At 41.7% G+C, this 21,296-nt stretch overlaps 1 protein-coding gene across 1 annotated transcript in view; it reads right to left on the bottom strand.

Moving 5' to 3' along the window:
- The window catches only part of ret (ret proto-oncogene receptor tyrosine kinase), a 129,444-nt gene that overhangs the window by 55,372 nt on the left and 52,776 nt on the right, over positions 1-21,296 (bottom strand). The window contains exon 2 of the mRNA XM_072282676.1: positions 98-337. Coding sequence (XP_072138777.1) covers positions 98-337 — 240 coding nt within the window. The remainder of the gene's footprint in view (positions 1-97; positions 338-21,296) is intronic.

Genomic DNA, 21,296 nt, shown 5'->3' with positions numbered 1-21,296 from the left:
AATTTCACAACATACAGTATGTCAGTGACATTAAACCTGATTCTGTTTCTGATTCCAATTCTGATCAGCGATCATGCAATACAAAGCACTTGCTTACCCAGCACACTGAGGTCACTCTCCTCCAGAGTCTTGTTAAGGTAGAAGACCCCAGATTGCTCATCAATTCTGAACCAGTGATGTCGGAATCCACTCAATAGATTGTTGCAAAAACCAAAGTAAGCCATGTGGTCTCCCTCATCGGGTAAAGCGTAGACCTGGAGGAGTGGAGTGTCTGCTGGCTGGCCAATGTATACTGTGGCTTCGTAGGTCTTCCTGGGGAAGTATAATCCAAGGGCAGCTGGATAGGAAAACAGAAACACAAAAGATACTGCAGATGTTTAAAATTTTGAACAACACGCACAAAATGCTATGGGAGTTCAGCAAGTTAGGCAGCACCTATGGAATGGAATAAAGAGTTGCTGTTTCGAGCTGAGACCCTTCATCCATACCTTTCACACTAAGCCATTTTATCAGTCAGTCAGATAGTGAAGGTGGTCTTGAGGCAGAGCGGATGATTATCAAGAATTAAAGGGGGATTTTGATCAGGTGGGTAAGTGGGCTGAGGAATGGCAAATAAAGTTTAATTCAGGTAAATACGAGGCATTATACTTTGGGAAGACATATCAGGGTAGAACTTTCACAATGAATGACAAACTAGGATATTCACTCATCCCGGGGGCAGTTCCCCAAATTGCTCATCCAACTAGTGTCAATGAAAAACATTTTCCAGATATTATCTGTTTCTCTTTGCGGGAGCTTGCTGTGCACAATTTGGCCATTGCCTAACAGTGACTACAATCCAGAAGCACATCAATAGTCCTAAACCGCCCCGGGATGTCCTCATTACATTACTGTTGTAATGGAAAGGGATGTCTTTCTTTGCACACACCTTTTATTTCCATTCCCCAGTTCTGCAAAAAAAAAGCCTAACAAGTTTCTTTTGAAGTAAATTAGGGCAAAGCTACTGACAGGAGGGTCAATGGTACCAAAATGGTTTTAATTGGTATCTGCTCTTTTTCAAACAGTATCTCAGGGATCAAGGATGGAGGATGAAGGATAAACTTTATTCTCCATATACATTTTCATGTATTGGGAAATTACTGTGTTGAGTTGGCATGAGTACAACAGAAAACAATAACATTCAACAACTATAAAGAATAAAGAATTACATAAAGTTTGAAGTACAGATATGAAATAAAATGCCTGTAAGTACCAGCATGTATTTGCGATGCAGAGAGCATTATAAAATGTGGTTTAAAGTATTTACAGTGAGTTCAGTGACAGGGGTAATGGATAGAGGGGTTTGGCTGATCAGTTTAACTACCTGGGAGAAGAAACTTTAAGATGGTGTGAATGTTTTGTTTTTATAACCCTACAGTGTTTTTCAGGAGCGAGCTTTTGGAAAAGGCAGTTTGCTGGGTGGGTAGTGTCTGAAGTTATTTTTCCTGCCTTTTTGTCCTGGGCACATAGAAGTCTTGCAGTGACGGTAGACTGCAGCCAGTGACGTTTTCTGCCATCCTGATAGTCTGCTGTAGGTTTTGTATACTGTGAGAGGATGTTGCACCAAACCAGACAGTAATGGCTGATGTGAGGATGCTGGCTATGATGGCAGTGTAGAATTTCAATAGTATGTTCTGGGGAAGATGCAGCCTGTCCTAGACACTGTGGCTATCATTAGCACCTTGTCAATGGTGTATAACAGTGCATCGAAAGATGAAAGCTCATCTAGACCTGTGATAAGGGAAGACAATACTCTAATTGAAGAAATCTATCCCAGACCATCAATGGAAGATTATTAATAAAATAAATCAATGTTGCCCTTTTAATGGCATTAGCAAACCCGTTAACCAATGTGCGATGATTCTTTGTAGTGCATGTGGATATGATTACATTAATAAGGCAGCTTCACTTCCAGTAAAATGCACCCCTCTGCTGTATCTGAAGATCACCATTTCAACTTGAGAGGGCACCCAGTCAGAAGTTGTAATATCATCTGCCCCTTGAAAGCAGAAACACTCGATGTATGTGAAGTTGAGCCGACTAAAGGACATCACATTTGGTGTTCACAAATGTGGTTTCCATGTTGGACATCTTATTAGTACGGCCAGAGCACAGGGTGGGAGATGAGGGTCCAGACTCTAGGCTGCATCAGTACAGTGAACCTCAATGCCCTGTACTACCATGTATTGTTAAAATATTAGCTTAGTTGTCATATGTACATTAAAACATAGAGTGAAGTGCATCATCTGATCAGTGAGGATTGTGATGGGCAGCCCGCAAGTGTCGCCACACATCCAGTACCAACATAGTATGCCACAACTTACTAACCCTAACCCTTATGTCGATGCAATGTAGGAGGAAACCTGAGTACTCAGAGGAAACCAACACGGTCATGATGAGAAACGGCAAATTCTTTACAGATGTCTGCGGTTATTGAACCCTGAATTAGTGATCGCTGATGCTGTAATAGCATTATGTTAACTACTATGCTACTGTGCTATCCTGGCTTCTGTACAGTGGGAGTGTATGGGGTGTCAGGGAGGGGTAGCACCTCTGGTGGGGGAACATGTCGCGTCCTTTTCAGGGCGGTTTGTCCACCTTTGGTCCCGACCTGGAACTCAGCTCTCACCTGTGGCTCCCTGTAGCTGTTTGCATGCGACAGTGGCCACACCCCAGGCAATGGCTTCAACAAGCTGGCCAAACCACGTGAGGGTAGCCGACAGGTCTCAAACCCTCAGTGAGATAGGGAGTTATCTATCCCAGCATGTGAAGATAGACTCCGGCGGATTGAGCGGACGAGACTAATGGAAGGTCCAACGCTCAAGAAGACGGTCTCTGCAAGCGTCGTGGAATGCGTAGAGCACAACAAGACACAGAAGACGTCCTTGTCATCCACTGCGCCTAGTCCCATCTCCAGCCGTCTCGACTCTTGTCTTGCCACTGGATCCAGATGGGAATTGGGAAGAGAGAGTGAGGCTGACGCTGCGCAACTCTCCCTCACTTAAATCCAAATCAAGCGCTAGTCTCGGCACCATCAACCAGCTGGTGGCGCAGTGACATCAGCGCCGGACACCAGGAGCGAAGATTCCTGAGTTTGAATCCAGTCGAGCTGCTCCTGGGCACGCTTTCCATCCGTGCCGGGTTGAGTGTCAAGCTAGCAACTCAACCTCGTACAAACTGCTAATGGTGTCGAGGTCTTCATCAATGACAATGGACGAACCTTACAGTGGGAAGTAAAGAAAAAGAGACTGAAACCTGGAACAACACGAGCTGGAGGAACTCAACAGGTCTGGCAGCAGCAGCTATGGAGGGAAAAGGACATTCAACATTCCTTGTCAAAACTCTTCATCTGGAATCTGGATTGAAATCAGGTCTGAGACCCACTCCACAGATTCTTTGTATTTGATCCAGTCTCTAGTCATGTTCATGGTTACTATGTCAATCGCTACTTTTGGTCACCCGTCACCCTGAGACATGACAGGACAGAGCCTCCTTCCACGGCATCTTATACCCTGAAATTAAGCAGGGCAAGTGTTTTTGGAGGATTCCTAGCTGTTAAGATGGAGCTTCTGTACAAAGCCAAGGGAAAGCAGCACTGAGAGAAACAGCACATCCAGACTACATGTTAAATCTCACATGTGGCCATAAATAATCCATGGAATTCTCCTGAAGAGCAGGCACCATGGACAATATTTACACATCAGCCAACACCAGAAAGGTCAGATTTGCCTAATAAGCAGCAGGTCTGTTGGAGCTACAGATGAACTGGATACCTCAGGAGTGAAATGTTCATTTTCTGTAGAGTTGTTTGGAAAATCATGAAAGATATTTTCAAAATGATAACTTTTTGTTTCAAAACACACTGCTCAATTCTGCTGCACATTAAGTTATTCTGAAATAAACAGAGCCCCAATAAAACAAAACAGCAGTGATTCCCAAATGTTTTACATTAATCAGTCTTAAAACAAATACTTTATGTTTTCTTGTCCTCCTCTCTCATACAGCAGGAAAACAGGCCATTCAGCCCCAGTAAACCATAACAACTGTCAAATAGCCAGGTACACTATCTTACACTGATCCCATTTCATTCTCCCCATATTTTCTACACCAAGAAAGTTACAGGAGGTCCAGGTATGACCTCCAGAAAGCCATCACATGGGCAAAGCAGCAATTCCAGACTAAAGCCCTCCCCACCATTGAACATGTCTACATGAAACACTGTCGCAGGAAAGCAGCATCCATCATCAGGGACCCCCACCATTCTTCTTGCTGCTGCCATCTGGAGGGAGGAACAGGAGCCTCAGGACTCACACCACTGGTTTCAGGAACAGTTATTACCCCTCAACCATCAGTCTCTTGAACCAAAGGAGATAACTTCACTCAGCTTCACTCACCCCATCACTGAACTATTTCCACAACCAATGGACTCACTTTCAAGGACTTTTCATCTCATGTCCTTGATATTTATTGCTTATTTATTTATAAATAAAGCAATGCTGCAGACTGTAACATCGAAACAGTGAGTTGTTGGTCTCTCCTCTCACTGTGGAAGGAGTGATACCTCTCTCCCTCGTTAGTGAGAGAGAGATCCTATGGAATGTCAAAGTGCTGGGTTATGGACTGAAGTTTTTGATAGACTTTAGATCATGGTCTCCTTGGGGGCTTTGCTATTGCTTGCACAGTAGGTGGGGGGAGCTGGTGCTTCCTACTGGAAGAGGTAGAGGGAGGGGGAGGAGGAAAAGGAGAAGTGAGGGGAAGGATTGATACTTTGCTGCTGCTTGTGCATGGGATGGGGAGAGGGGGCTTTGGCATTCTAATGTTTTTCTGTCATTCATTCATTCGGGTTTTCTTCCATTTCGTGGATATCCGTGAAGAGTAAGAATTCCATGTTGTATACATTCTCTGATATTAAATGGAACCATGGAAACATTATTATTGTTTCTTTCCTTTTGTACTTGCACAGCTTGTTGACTTTTGCACACTGGTTCAATGACCAAGTTGGTGCAGTCTTTCATCGATTCTGTTATGGTTAATTATTCTGTGGATTTACTGAGTATGCCTGCAAGACAATGAATCACAGGGTTGTACACGGTGACATACATTGTACTTTGACAATAAATTTACTTTGAACTTTGAATTATCTCGAGAAGATCTACTAGCAACTTGAACTAATGTCGCTATCAATTAATGGCTTCAATCCAGTTTCACATAATTGAATAATCACTTAATTCTGCTGAGGCCTGGCAGGTAGTTCTCTACAAAACACTTGTGCAATGCCAGTGCACAAATGAGGGTATCCTGAGTTTCATGCCTGTGCAATGCAGCCAAACACACAGGTTGCCAATTGGCCATTCGTGGAGGCTTATGTTCCCCACCAGGACCCCTTACTGATTCCACAGCGGTTTCTGTGAAATACTGAAGCAAGAGTCCCAATACCAGAGGCTTCAGCTTTAAACTAGCCATGCCTACTGCATCCAATGTGGCCCCACTATGTGAATGGATCTGCTGATCTATGTACAAACCAGAAATGAAACGGCACAGCCTGCTTGTATTTTGGTTTTAGTCAACCCATATACTGAATGTGTTTTCAAAGAAAGTACATTCAGTGGCCACTTTATTAGGTGCATCTGTACACCTGCTTCTTAATGCAAATATCTAATCAGCCAATCATGGGGCAGCAACTCTATACATAAAAGCAGGCAGACATGGGCAAGAAGTTCAGTTGTTGTTCAGACCAAACATCAGATTTGGGAAGAAATGTGATCTAAGTGACTTTGACTGTAGAATGATGTTGGTGCCAGAGTGGGTAGTTTGAGTATCTAAGAAATTGCTGATCTCCTGGGATTTAATGCACAACAGACCCTAGAGTAGAAAACGGTGCAAAAAGCAAAAAATAAAATCCAGTGAGCAGCATATCTGTGGGTGAAAACACCTGGTTAGAGAGGTCAGAGGAGAATGGCCAAACTAGTTCAGGCTGACAGGAAGGCAACAGTCACTCAAATAACCACGTGTTACAACAGTGGCGTGCAGAAGAGCACCTCTGAATTCATGACACAGTGAACCTTGAAGTAAAGGGGCCTCAGCAGCAGAAGACCACAAACATACAAACAGAGGCCACTTTATTAAGTACAGGGGGCCACTGAGTGTATATTTTTAATGACTCAAAATGCATTTCAAACTTTTCTAAGTGCTTTCCATCATCTTTGAATCAGTGGACCAAGCCTTCTGGGAATACAAGCATGAAACTCTGGTTGTGCCGGCAACGGGAGAGGTTTCAATCATGTTGGAAGCTGCAGAAGGAAAGCATTGCTGTTTCACCAACTAGGTTGAGCACAATTTGGCCCAATGAATATATTAAAACAGTTTGGCACAGCCTAGATGGGCAGAAGAGCCTGTTTTTATGCTCAAACAACAGGAATTCTGCAGATGCTGGAAATTCAAGCAACACACATAAAAGTTGCTGGTGAACGCAGCAGGCCAGGTGAGGTGATATACTGTGTCCAGTGCTCCCGATGTGGCCTTTTATATATTGGCAAGACCCGACGCAGACTGGGAGACCGCTTTGCTGAACATCTACGCTCTGTCCGCCAGAGAAAGCAGGATCTCTCAGTGGCCACACATTTTAATTCCACATCCCATTCTGACATGTCTATCCATGGCCTCCTCTATTGTAAAGATGAAGCCACACTCAGGTTGGAGGAAAAACACCTTATATTCCGTCTGGGTAGCCTCCAACCTGATGGCATGAACATTGACTTCTCTAACTTCCGCTAATGCCCCACCTCCCCCTCGTACCCCATCTGTTACTTATTTTTATACACACATTCTTTCTCTCACTCTCCTTTTTCTCCCTCTGAATATACCCCTTGCCCATCCTCTGGGTCCCCCCCCCTTGTCTTTCTTCCCCGACCTCCTGTCCCATGATCCTCTCTTATCCCTTTTGCCTATCACCTGTCCAGCTCTTGGCTCCATCCCTCCCCCTCCTGTCTTCTCCTATCATTTTGGATCTCCCCCTCCCCCTCCAACTTTCAAATCCCTTGCTCACTCTTCCTTCAGTTAGTCCTGACGAAGGGTCTCGGCCTGAAATGTCGACTGCACCTCTTCCTACAGATGCTGCCTGGCCTGCTGCGTTCACCAGCAACTTTTATGTGTGTTGCCTGTTTCTATGCTGTAGTGTTCTATGACCTTATGACTGTAAAAGGGGGTAAATTGGAAATTCCTTCCGAAATCACCCTGCTGCTCATTCCTCTTTTAAAATGCTCTCCATAGCTTACTTCTGACCAAGAATTTTGGTCCCGTGGTTTGGCGGCAAATTTTGTTCATTATGGTTCCTGATAAGCACCTTCAGAGGTTTCACCAAATTAGGGGTGCTAGTATTCAGTAGATGCAGATGGTTGTTCCACAGGGAATTGTCTCAAATGCTTATCCCCATCAACACTAAGTTTATAGTGACAATTCAAATTTCTATCTATTTATCGACTAAATTCATGAATAGTTTCAGAGTGGTGTTTACCAAGGTATGGAAGGCATTTGTATATTTCACAAAAGTCAGTGATCCATCAGCTGGCCTGGACTGTTGGCTGCAAATTTGCTTAGATCAGCTGCTTGACAACAGTCCTGTCACCCTCACATTGCATTTATCCCTGAGGCTTCCACAACTGCATACTGAAGATGGTGATCCTCAAACCAATAGCAACAAAAATCAAGAAACACAAATCGCTCTTCACAAGGAATATTTTTGCCTATGGAGGTTTAAGTAAGCATTTTTTAACAAGGCAAATCTCCCTTTGCTCCCAAATTGTCAGCAGTGTCATTCAGGCCAATGTTTTTAATCCCAGTGAATCTCAGCCCTTCAGCCAGTTCCATCACAGCCACATCCCTCTCCACATCGAGGACATCTTCAAGAGGTGATGTCTAAAGAAGGTAGAATTCATCATGAAGAACCCTTCCCATTCAGCACTTGCCCTCTTCTCTTTACTATAATCAGGAAAGAGATTTGGGAGCCTTAAGACCATTCTCAATATTCAGGAACAACTTCTTCCCCTTTGTTATCAGATTTCTGAATGGTCCATGAAGTATCTCGTTATTCCTATTTTTGCACAATTTATTTATTTGTTTGTTTGCAATTTAGAGCAATTTTACATCTTTTCCCTGTACTGCTGCTCAAAACAATACATGCAAGACAGTGATAATAAACCTGACTCTGATGTAGTGTAGCACATTGGCCAGTTCAGGGCAAATACCACCCCCCCAACGCTCACAGAATGACTGAAGGCACCAATTACCAAAACCCACCCCAATGATGGGTCCCAGACCAGGAACATTAACTATTTTTTATACTTAACTGAAAATTTGTAAACTTAAAAACATAGAAAAATTTTTAAATTCTTAATGACAAATGATTTTTAACATTTAAACTGATAAAACAACATAAACACTTGCAAAAGAGTAATTAAAACATTTAAAACAACAGCAATTAAATTCATTTTAATTAATTATTAAAATAGTGAAGGGGAAAAGAATGGTCAACGTTTCAGATCAGAAACCTACATTAGGACTCTATGCAGGATTTCAACCTGAAACAGCAACAAATGCTTCCCTCCACAGATACCACTCGGCCTGCTGAGTATTTCCAGCAGATCATTTGTTGACAAAAAGTGATTGTTTAATTCCTCTGTCAGTTCCTGTTATAAATTCTCTCATCTTTGTCTTTATGGGACCCACATTTGCCTTCGTTAGTCTTTTTTTTTGTTATGTCATACAGAATCTCGTACAATTTAATGTGTTTTAAATCTATTTGAGTAGACAATAAAAAAACTCCAGATTCTAGTACCTGCAGCCTCTTGTGTCTCCAGTAATTAAGACAAGCTCCAATTCCTCTTTACTTTCTCTAGCCAGTATTTTCTTCACATTGGGTTTCAACTGGTTTAATCTTGCATAAAATCAGCAGACAGGCTTCCTTGTCTTGGAACTGAGAGCCCTTTGGAAACTGCCGCTGCCTGTCTCTGATACAACATAGGGATGTTTGGCTTCCTGGATATCAGATACTTACCCTACCTCTAGGCAGCAAGTATGTCTTGGAATTGGCACTAGCTTGGGAATAGGAAAATTCAGCCCGAGTGAAATACCCCAGAAAGCGTCATAGGGAACTAATACAGAGCCACGTACAGCAGAAGGTTGACTCAAAATAATTTTTAAAATGAGCACTAGAGGGTGTGTCAACATCTGGAGTCGATGTCCAGTGGGACCAATTTACATCGATTGCAAATTGAAAGCCAATTGAAACTGAAGATTGGGCAGACCTGACTTTGAAATCTGAGAAGCTGGAGCTACTGGATCTGGAGGTCACTTTGAGAGGGTGAACCCGATCTACAATGTGCATATATAATCCCTAGGCTCCAACTACTTAAGATTAAAGTCACTTTGCTACAATTTACACTCAAAGGCTTTTATTGTCCTCTTTATAAACTTTCTTCAATACAAACTTTAACTTTCACCAAGTTAAAACTGAAGCTTCAATGACTTAACAATTCCTCTCCACGATAAACACTGTGATTTTTTTTAGAGATACAGATCAGCAATAGGCTTTTCTGACCCAAAGAACCTGCACTGCCCAGTTACACCCATGTGGCCAATTAACCTACTAACCTGCACATCTTTGGAATGTGGGAGGAAACTGGAGTACCTGGCAGAAACTCACACAGTTACGAGGAGAACACACTCCTTATAGACAGCGGTGAAATTGAACCTGGGTCACTGAAGACATAATAGTGTAATGCTAACCACTACTCTACCATGTCTTAAAGATTCATAGAGTGATACAATATAGACAGCCCCTTTCACCCAACCCATCCATCCTGACCAAGATGCCTACCTACACTAAACTCCTTTACCTGTGTTTGACCTTTATCCCCCTAAACCAAAGGTTCCTAAACTGGAATCCGCAGACCCCTCCCTTAATAGTAGGGATCCATGGCATAAAAAAGGTTGGGAATCCCTGATCTAAACCTTTCCTATACATATACCTGTCCAAATCCTCTACAATACCCTCTGGCAGCTTGTTCCACATATCCACCACCTACTGGGGTGAAAAATTTGTCCCACAGAACCCCCCGTCTAAATCTCGCTCCTCTCACCATAAACCTATATAACCTCAAGTTTTAAAATCCCATACCTTGGAAGAAAGTTTATGACTATCTACCCTATCCATGCCCCTCAGAATTTTGTAAGTATCCATAAAGAAACCTCTCTCAGCCTTATTTGCTCAAGGGGAAACAGTCCCAAGCTATCCAGTCTCTCCTTATACCCCACGTCATATGAAGGACAATCATTCACCACCACTGTGTCAAGGTCTCGGATCTTGCTCGCTAACAACACAGCTAGTCACACACACCGTGGCTGTTCAAGTGCCTCACCACTATTTTCAAAGGGGCACCTTGTAACTGTCAAAGTACGCTGGCCAGGGTACAGAGGTTAGAAACATAAAATAGAAAGCCTACAGCACAACACAGGCCCTTCAGCCCACAAAGCTGTGCCGAATATGTCCCTACCTTAGAAATTACCTGGGGTTACCCATAGCCCTTTATTTTTCTGAGCTCCATGTACCTGACCAGGAGCCTCTTAAAAGACCCTATCATATCCGACTCCACCACCGTCGCTGGTAGCCCATTCCACGCACTCACCACTCTCTGCGTAGAAAACTTACCCCTGACATCTCCTCTGTACCTACTTCCAAGCACCTTAAAACTGTGCCCTCTCATGCTAGCCATTTTAGCCCTGGGAAAAAGCCTCTGACTATCCACACGATCAATGCCTCTCATCATCTTATACACCTCTATCAGGTCACCTCTCATCCTCCGTCGCTCCAAGGAAAAGAGGCTGAGTTCACTCAACCTATTCTCATAAGGCATGCTCCCCAATCCAGGCAACATCTTTCTAAATCTCCTCTACATCCTTTCTATGATTTCCACATCCTTCCTATGGTGAGGTGACCAGAACTGAGCACATTACTCCAAGTGGGGTCTGACCAGGGTCCTATATAGCTGCAACATTACCTCTCGGCTCCTAAACTCAATCCCATGATTGATGAAGGCCAATGCACCATATGCTTTCTTAACCGCAGAGCCAACCTGCGCAGCAGTTTTGAGTGTCCTATGGACTCGGACCCCAAGATCCCTCTGATCCTCCACACTGCCAAGAGTCTTGCCATTAATATTATATTCTGCCATCATATTTGACCTACCAAAATGAACCACCTCACACTTATCTGGGTTGAACTCCATCTGCCACTTCTCAGCCCAGTTTTGCATCCTATCAATGTCCCGCTGTAACTTCTGACAGCCCTCCACACTATCCACAACACCTCCAACCTTTGTGTCATCAGTAAGTGGTGACTGACCTCCATGCAGAATATGACCCGTCTACAACCACTCTTTGCCTTCTGTGGGCAAGCCATTTCTGGATCCACTAAGCAATAACCCCTTGAATCCCATGCCTCCTTACTTTCTCAATAAGCCTCGCATGGGGCACCTTGTCAAATGCCTTGATGAAATCTATATACACTACATCTACTGCTCTACTTTCATCAATGTGTTTAGTCACATCCTCAAAAAAGGTTAAATGATAATTTTTTGCAATTGCACTAATTTGGTAAGTTTTGAAAAATAATTTAGTTTTTTTTAAAATAGATACAAAAAAGTTTTCATTAGAAATGTACCTGTTTACTGATAGATTATGCAAAATTACTCTTTATTAATAAACAGCAATTAGTTCACAAAAGCAGCACAATTGATAGAACTGCTTCCTCTCTGCTACCAAGACTCAAGTTTAATCCCCATCTTGACTGCTGTCTTTGTGGAGCTTGCCTGTTCTTCCTGTAAGCGTGTGGGTTTTCCCTGGGTGTTCCAGCTTCCTCCCACATCCCAAATTCATGTGGAAGGTTAATTTGCCACTGTAAGTTTCTCCTAGTATTTAGGTAAATGGTATTGTTGGGTCGGGAGGGGTGTGAAATGGAAATTAAACATGAGATGAGTGTAAAAGGTTATTTGTTGATTAGCACAGACTTGGGCCAATAGTTTTGTTCTCATGCTGTAGGACTCTATAGCTTGAAATATAAAAAAATTACTGAGGCAGCTGTGGTTACGAGAATGGGATAGCCGATCTTAGACAATATGTAAATCTGATTATCTCATCTACTGTGGTGTGTGTGTGTGTCTGTATCTGTAAAAAAAAGTCAAAGACAGTAATAATCATATTTTAATTTGAATTTGTTCACTGTTTTGTAAATACTTGCTGCTTGTATTTTGTGTATTTTTGTGTGAATAAACTTTTGTAGTTTAAAAAAGGGTTGGGTTACAGTGGGGATTTTCTGAGAATGGTGCGCCCCCTATGGAATTGAGTGTTTTGTAGGCAGTAGTAACTGTATCTTAGTGTGAAATTGTTAAATCTTGTAAATCCCTGGAGTTTGTATTTTCTGTGTTTTGAATGAATTAATATTTATAGTTTTGTAAAAAACTGTAGTAAGGTCACTCATGTGATTATACTTGGCACCCACTATCAGTCACTCGTTCCGAAATTCTCCAACAGATTGTAATAGTCATGATTTACCAACACTACAAGACGGAGTCACTGGCTCTCTCCAGATACACTACACCCAGCAACCCAAACCAAACAACCAACCCCACTCCCTTCCACATGCATCCCTACATGAGCCATGAGAACCAATTTACAAAAGCTGTATTCTTTGTGCTCAAACAGGGAAATGTATTTTAAACACCAGAGGAAGCTGTAAGTCACAAGAGCCGCTCACAATTACATCAGATCATTGCACTAAATGCACTTGGATCAATCCTAACTGGCTTTAGTGTACAATCTCTATTGCTTCTTCAACCAAACATTCTGATTAAGGCCATTGTTTTTTTAATCATAATATTTTCATAGAACATGTCGATAAAGCAATTAGGGGAGATGCCAAGGCCAAAGATTGATGGTATTGCCTTGGGAGAAGATGTGAAGTGTTTTTTATAATCGAGCACAATCAAGACACAGTGATGTTGAGATATCACCTCTAGCAGCCACATAAAACATGGTGCAAATTGCAGAAGAATGCCATAAATTTATAAGGCTTTGTGTTCCTCAGTCTGTATCATATCACCGAGTTAAAAAGTTAAAAATTCAGTTTTAAAAGTTTCATCCCTGCTCTCAGATGTTATTTGGAATCTCAGTAATTTCCCGCAGTTCTCCAGAAAATCTGTATTTCTCCATGAGTGACCAGTCCAGCCATATGTTTTTGGTTACTCTACCACCAATGGCCGAGCTTTCAACTGCCTAAGTATCATCTTTACAACTCCCTCCCCAAACCTTACACCTCTTTATCCCTCTCCTCAATAAAGATATTTCCACTTTTGGCCAATGTTTCACTCCCTTCTTTAAAGATAACTCCTCTTTGTCCTATCTTCTGATCTGACTCAATGCCAAAGATCTTCGGCTGTGAACATGGGACACCATGGGGCATTTTTGCCACATTAAAGTTCCTGTGTAAATAAAGATGATACTAAAGTCAATTAACTTTGAGTCCTTACGCATAATACATCAATCTGCTTGAGCAGTTCTCATCGCACTGTGTCCATGTACGTGAACCATATTGGATCAATTGCATGATTATGGCAAATGCACATGTGGTTGATCGATCGCACGGTAAATCAATTGGGCCTGCTACGCATGTGAGGCACTCCCTTTTGGTGCTGGCTTCCGAGTGTACAGGCTTTTCATCTTGGCAGGCCTACTTCGTTGATCCTACACTTCAACTTGCCCAGCATAAGCCATTATTAACATGGCTCGGTAAAACTGTTTAATCCTTCTACTCTGTTGTCGTTCTTGCTCTGTGCATACGTAACAATATGTCTCCCTACTCTTTACCAAATCTAACTACTCTCCACAATTTCCTTTTTGTGGAGTGGGTGAGCTCTGACATCAGTTTCTCCATCTCATTAATACCAGTGTCAGTCCTTCTCTTTTCTAATCTACAGAATGATGGGAAGTTCCAGTGTAACATCAGCTAATTGAGAGTTATGTGGAATCTAAGTGTTGCAATTGTCTTTTGCCCTTTTTACTATTAACATTTCAGAACACGGCAACGGAAATGAGATCCCTTCAGAATGAGAGAGGAGAGGCCATTGCTGGTTAGAGATAAATGTGCTGAATGGAAGAACCAGATTCGCTGCAGGCCATGGTTTAATGGTTTTCTGGACCTTTAGAGAATAATGGATCTTTGCAAGAGATTACAACCCTATAATCTCATCAAGGGCCTTAAATTGTGTTACAAATCATGAGAGTGGCCTCATTGCTGAACTCGGAGATGCGATTATATTGCTGAGATAATGTCACAGCTTGTATCAGGACTCTGCATGACTTGTCAATCCAGTGCAATATGGTCTGTGTGCAAATATCTACCACACCTCTCATTTCTACAGTGGGGGATTCCAAAAGTTAACAGAATTACATTTGTCATTTCTTTCCCGCAATATCACAAACCCTGTCTGATTGGGAGATAATGTATACACTCAAAGCTAAATGAGAAAACAAGGGAGAACAGAATTGAGTTTCAAGAACAATGACTTCCCTACAACCATTTGGTTCTTGAACCAATCTACAAATCCACACAACCTTAATCACTACCTCAGTATAGCAACACCTCGACCAATGCAATTTGTTTAATTTTGTTCTAATTGTTTTCTTTCCAGTATGATTTTGTATATTTCATTTTATTTAGAGAAATACCATAGGAACAGTCCAATAAACCCGCACTGCTGATTATACCCATGTGACCAAATAACGTACTAACCCGTACATCTTGGGAATGTGGGAAGAAGAAACTGGATCACCCAGAGAAATCTCACACAATCATGAAGACAACATACAAATTCCTTTCAGACAATGACAGAATTGAAAACAGGCTCTGTAATAGTGTTACACTAACTACTACCATACCGCCTTATAATTGGTTTTGCTCGTGAATGTTTCTTCTCAATGATTCAGAAACAGCTTCCACCACGTTGCCATTAGATTGCCACATGCTCCGTGAACAGTACCCTATTATTCCCTTCTTGATGAACTGTCTCAGCCCAAAATATCAACAGTTTATTCCGCTCCATAGGTGCAGCCTGACCTGCAGTGTGTCTCCAGTATTTTGGGTGCATACTCATTGATAAGAGGTATCTCATATATTTAAGATTATTTAACACATTCATTTTTTAGAATGTGGAGTCCTTAACAACCCCATAACTGACAGGCCTGTTAAGCTATTGAAGACTTAGCCACAATGGAATATGTGGAGTCTTGTATCGGCTATACAAGACAAGGAAGATAGAATTTCTGCTCGAGAGTATATTCGAGAACTGTATGAGTTTTCAAGACAACCCTTGTGACTTTGAAGTCACCATTAATTACGACTGGCATTTTCTTCAATTCCCAATGATTAACTAACTTAAAATTCCACAGCTGTCATGGTGGAATTTGAGCTCAGATCTCTGGATTACCAGTATGGTAATGTTACCACTGCACACCGCCATCCTTGTAACTTTGTCCATCTTCATCCTGGTATATTGATTACTGCTTGGTAGTCTAGCAACCACATCCTCAATCAAAGCTTGTGTTTGTACAGAGGGGATACATTTATTAATGCTTGCCTCAGGTAGGGGAGATTAGAAGATACAGAAAAGTACAGCTTAATTTGTTCAGTGACTGGCTGATCTAATCACTACTTCTAAACCCTCTGAGCCCTTCAGGGTATCCATTTAATACCACTACACTCTTTGTTTCAAGAGGAGTTCAAGCAGGTATTCCATTAGTGCTGAAAATAAAACATAAAACAAAAGGCCTTGACCCTAAACCTGGACTATCTATTTCCCTCCATAGGTGCTGACTGACTTGCTGAGTTTGTCCAGCAGTTTGGTTTTTGTTGCTCTGGATCCCAGTATAGATAATCTTATGTGCCTCCAGTGTTGAATCTCATCATGCAAGGAGTTCAGAATCTTATAGTCTCAAGCAGCACAGATACCACTGCCCACCCTGACTATACTAATCTAACTTTCAAGCATCCAGTTTCAGTCGTTCCTATGCCACACACATAAAATTCTGGAGGACCTCAGCAGGCCAGGAGGCATCTATGGATAAAAGCAAGCAGTCGACGCTTCAGACCAAGACCCTTCATCAGCACTGGAAAGGAAGGGGAGAAGTCAGACTAAGAAGGTGGGGGGACGGGAGGAAGTATAAAGTGGTAGGTGATCTGTGAAAATGGGAAAGGGGGAGGTGGTGAAGTAAAGAGCTGGTAAGTTGATTGGTGAAAGAGATAAAGGGCTGGAGAAGGGGAAAATCGATAGGAGAGGATAGAAGAGCATGGGAGAAAGAGGTTTGGGGAGGAGAACCAGAGGGAAGTGATGGGCAGGTAAGGTGAGAGAGGGAAAGAGGAATGGGGAATGGTAAAGGGTGGGGGTGGGCAATTACCGGAAGTTCGAGAAATCGATGTTCATGTCATCAGGTTGGAGGCTACCCAGACAGAATATAAGGTGTTACTCCTCCTCCAACCTGAGTGTGGCAGCAGAGGAGGTCACAGACATTAATTCCTCTCACACTACCATCAACTCCTATCACTCCTCATTCCCCGCAACCTGCTCCAACTCTCCCAGTTTCCATCTGAATTTAGAAAATTAATGCTGGACAAGCTACCAGCATATTTTTTGAGATGTGGCAGGAAACTGGAGCGCCCAAAAGAAACCAGCTCAGGCACTGGAAAGGTGTGTCAATTCCACGCAGACTGCATTGGAGGTCAGGAATGAACCCCGGTCACTGGAGAAAGGCTTGTTTTGCATATCCTGTTCATACAGGTCAATTCAATACAAAGTGCATTGTGGCAGTACAAATAAAACTAATAACAACACAGAATAAAGTGAAATAGTTATAGGTAAAGTGCAGTGCAGGTAAACAATAAGGTGCAAGATCACAGCACGGTAATAAATCCATCTTATTGTACCAGGGAAGCATTCAATAGTTTTATAACAGGGAGTAGATGTCCTTGAACCTGATGGTATATGCTTTCAGGCTTTTGTACCTTCTGCCCGATGGGATGTGGGAGAAGAAAGGATGACTGGGGTTGGTGAAGTTCGTTATATCTTGTGAGGTAAAAAGGTTAAAGGAGAAACATACATGTTCAATATCATAAAGTGCTAAGAGATTCAGTCACAGAAATATAGAATCTACAGCAAACAAGGCCATTCAGCCCATCATGTGTAAAGTAAATCTATGGTTTCTGCCTCTCAAAGATTCAAAAAACTTTATTGTCATTCTGACCGTACATCAGCTCTGCAGGGCAGAATGAGACAGCGTTTCTCAGGAGCAGTGCAATCATAACATAACAAACGCAACACTAAATAATAAACATAACAATAAATAGTAAAACACAGCAACCACATGTCAGTTAAAATCAGGTTATAAGTGTCCAGTGCAAGTTAAAAGTGTTCAAAGCAGAGTCAGGTAGAGCAGCTATTTAGCAGTCTGACTGCCTGTGGGAGGAAGCTGTTTAGTAGCCTTGTGGTTTTAGTTTTGATGCTCCTGTAACGTTTGCCTGATGGCAGAAGAACAAACAGTTCATGGAGAGGGTGTGAGGGGTCTTTAATGATGTATCGTGTCTTCTAGAGGCATCGACTCTGAAAGAGGTCTTGGACAGAAGGTAGGGAGACCCCAATAGTCAGTCATAGTCTTTAGCTTAGTTGTGATCTAAGTGCTGTTTTAAATATGATAAGTCCATCCACTGCTACAGTCTTTTAAGGTAGTGAGTTCCAGTTTCCATAAGCAAAGAGATGAAAACACTTTTCCTCAATACTTCTCAATTTTTGCAAGCATTTCCTTAAAACTACTTGCTAGGCCTTCTGCTAAGGGAAGTAAGCCTTTCCAACCAGGCCTCTCATAATTTTATACATCTTAATTCAACTTTCTCTCAGCCTCAAATGGAAAAAAAATTTAAAACTGCAGATGCTGGAAATTTGAAATAAAAACAGGAAATTGTAGAAACACACAGCAGGTCAGGCAGCACCTGTGAAAAGAGTAACGGTTAATACTCAATAAGAATTGGATGAAAGGGAAAACAGGTTTTTTGCTTTTACTCCCCTCAGCCTTCTCTGCTCTAAAAGAAAACAATTCCAATCTTGCAAATATTTCCTCATGATTAATCTTGTGTATTAATATTTTAGTAATATTTGAGTCATATTGTATATATATTGCTTGATTAAGCATTCTTTTTTGTTTACTTAATTCATTTCAGGTTATAGATAAAAGTACGTGAATGGCATACACCATAACGCCACCACATCGTATGCACAATCGACATAGAAATCTACAGCACATTGCAGGCCCTTCGGCCCACAACGTTGTGCCGACCATGCAACCTACTCTAGAAACCACCCAGAATTACCCTACTGCATAGCCCTCTGTTGTATCCTATTGTAAAATAAGTCCCTCTTGAATCCGTCTCCACCACCATCACCAGCAGTGCATTCCACGCACCCAACATTCTCTGTTTGAAAAACCTACCCCTGACATTCCCTCTGTACCTAGTTCCAAGCACCTTAAAACATGTTAGTCATTTCAGCCCTGGGAAAAAGCCTCTGGCTATCCACACGATCAATGCTTCTCATCATCTTATACACCTCTGTCAGGTCACCTCTCATCCTCCATCGCTCCAAGGAGAAAAGGCCAAGTTCATTCAACCTATTCTCATAAGGTATGCTCCCCCAATCCAGGCAACGTGCCTGTAAGTCTCCTCTGCACTCTTTCTATGGTAACCACATCCTTCCTGTGGTGAGGTGACCAGAACTGAACACAATATTCCAAGTGGGGTCTGACCAAGTTCTCACAGCACTTGAACTCAATCCCATGGTTGATGAAGGCCAACACACCACATGCCTTTTTAACAACACTGTCAACCTGTGCAGCAGCTTTGAGTATTCTATGGCCATGGACCCCAAGATCTCTCAGATCCTCCACACTGCCAAGTGTCTTACCATTAGTATTATATCCTGTCTTCAAATTTTACCTACCAAAATGAACCACTTCACACTTATCTGAGTTGAAGTCCATTTGCCACTTCTCAGCCCAGTTCTGCATCCTATCGATGTCCCACTCAGCAATTTCCTCCCTCTCTTCCCACAGTAACTTGGGGTACACCTCGTCTGGTCCCAGCAACATATCTTTTCATGCTTTTCAAAAGCTCCAGCACATCCTCTTTCTTAATGTCTATATGCTCAAGCTTTTCAGTCAGCTGCAAGTCATCCCCATAATTAACAAGGACTTTTTCCCTGGTGAATACCTTCTCTAACCCTGGCAACATCTTCATAAATTTCCTTTTGGCTGCTGTCTCCCATGGCTGTAACCTGACTGATGTCTTAAACTGTTTCTGGTGAGATCTCCTTTCTCTTCTGTTGTGATGCTGGTTGATAAAGGACCCATCCACTTGCTTCTGATCCACTCATCCTGCCACCTTTGGGTCTATTTACTGTTCACCTACCCGCAGAAGCAGGCAAAAAGGGCTTTGAATTAATTCTCACGCTTCTGACAAAAATGAATGGCTTACATTTAGTACATTACACACGCACAGAATGTACAATTATAGTCATTTAGATCCTTCTGAGGATTTTCACTGTTGGATGTCACATTGTTATTTTTTTTTGTTCACAGGATATAGACGTTGCAGCCATTTATTGTCTATTCCTAATTACTCCTTAGAGGTCAATTAAAGTCCGCCACATTGCTGGATCTGGATTTGTGCTTGCCTCTCACTGAAACTAATTTCTATAACATCTATATTTATTTTATTATAAGAATTTAAATTCCCCAGGTACCATAATGAGATGTGAATATGTGTCACTACATTACTGGTATATGGCTCAAGCAGCTGGTCCATTAACTTAACCACTCTTCCACCATACCCTGCGTTGAGTGCTCTCTCCGTTTGAAAGACTACAAAGTCACAGTGTCATGTACAAGAGAGAATCAGATTTATAACCACTGACTTGTATGACATGAAATGTGTTGCTTTGCCACAGTAGTACGGCATAAAGAATTTAAGAACTATAAATTACAATAAATAAATAAATAGTACAAAAGAAAATAAATAACAAGGCAGTGTTTATGGATTCACAAATCTGATGGCAGAGGGGACGATTTCATGCTAGTTCTGAAGATACTTTGAATATCATACATGATAGATTCTAGTTGCTTCATAAATATATGTAAAAATATAAAAATAATATAAACTTATTAATTTTTAATAAATTGAGAAGCAATGCCCTACACTTTAATGTTTATACCCAGTTTCAGCATTATTTCTGAAAATTGAAATATTATGAAAAATATCAATTTGATTGCTTTTGGACCAAAGGATGTGGCCAAGAGCCATCACTCTCTAGTGATGCAGGGGGATGCAGTGACTGAAGATTTATACATCATGAAGTATCTTTTTAAAATACTGAAAGCAACGTACACAAAATGCTGGGGCAGTTAGCAGGTCATGCAGCAGGTATGGAGAGGAATAAACAGTTGATGGTGTGGGCTGAGACCCTTTAGCAGGACAATTAGATTTCACTATGTAATATTTCCCCAGAAAATAGTGAATTGTGTGTAAGGAAAGAAACCTGCCAGCAAGTTAAATATTTGTCGTAAATTAGCATAAAAGGAGATTTTGCAGATGTAGAGAAATAGCTGAACATATTAGTTTTAACATTTTAGTTAGGGAATAACATTTTAGTTTTGTTTTTATTATAAGCAAGGCATGCACATGTAACGGGTTGATGTGAGGACATATGACATTCACATACTTTGTACTTATAACTATAATGAATTATTTAAATAAATAAATGCGCACACACACACACACACACACACACACACACACACACACACACACACACACACACACACACACTATACAATATAGCTACATAGTCAATTTTAAATTGTCCCATTCAGGCCTAAAGATTGAAACACTGTGGAGCCTTTCTTACTCTTGTGGTAATAATGTCTTTCCTAACAAGTCTGATCACTCTGCTTGGCAGATAACACCTTGTGACTGAGAAGCAATCTCGAGTTCTAGGCCTTCTGCATGGTGGTTCTCAGAGTTAACTCTGGGACTGCAGGATGTGGTTCTGACAGCTCTGGACACTTCTCTGCTGGACATATTGGCAACCTGACCAGGGTATTTCAAGCAT

Source organism: Mobula birostris, chromosome 18 (assembly GCF_030028105.1).
Source record: "Mobula birostris isolate sMobBir1 chromosome 18, sMobBir1.hap1, whole genome shotgun sequence".
Classification (NCBI taxonomy): Eukaryota; Metazoa; Chordata; class Chondrichthyes; order Myliobatiformes; family Myliobatidae; genus Mobula; species Mobula birostris.
This window is presented reverse-complemented; position numbering and strand designations above follow the sequence as displayed.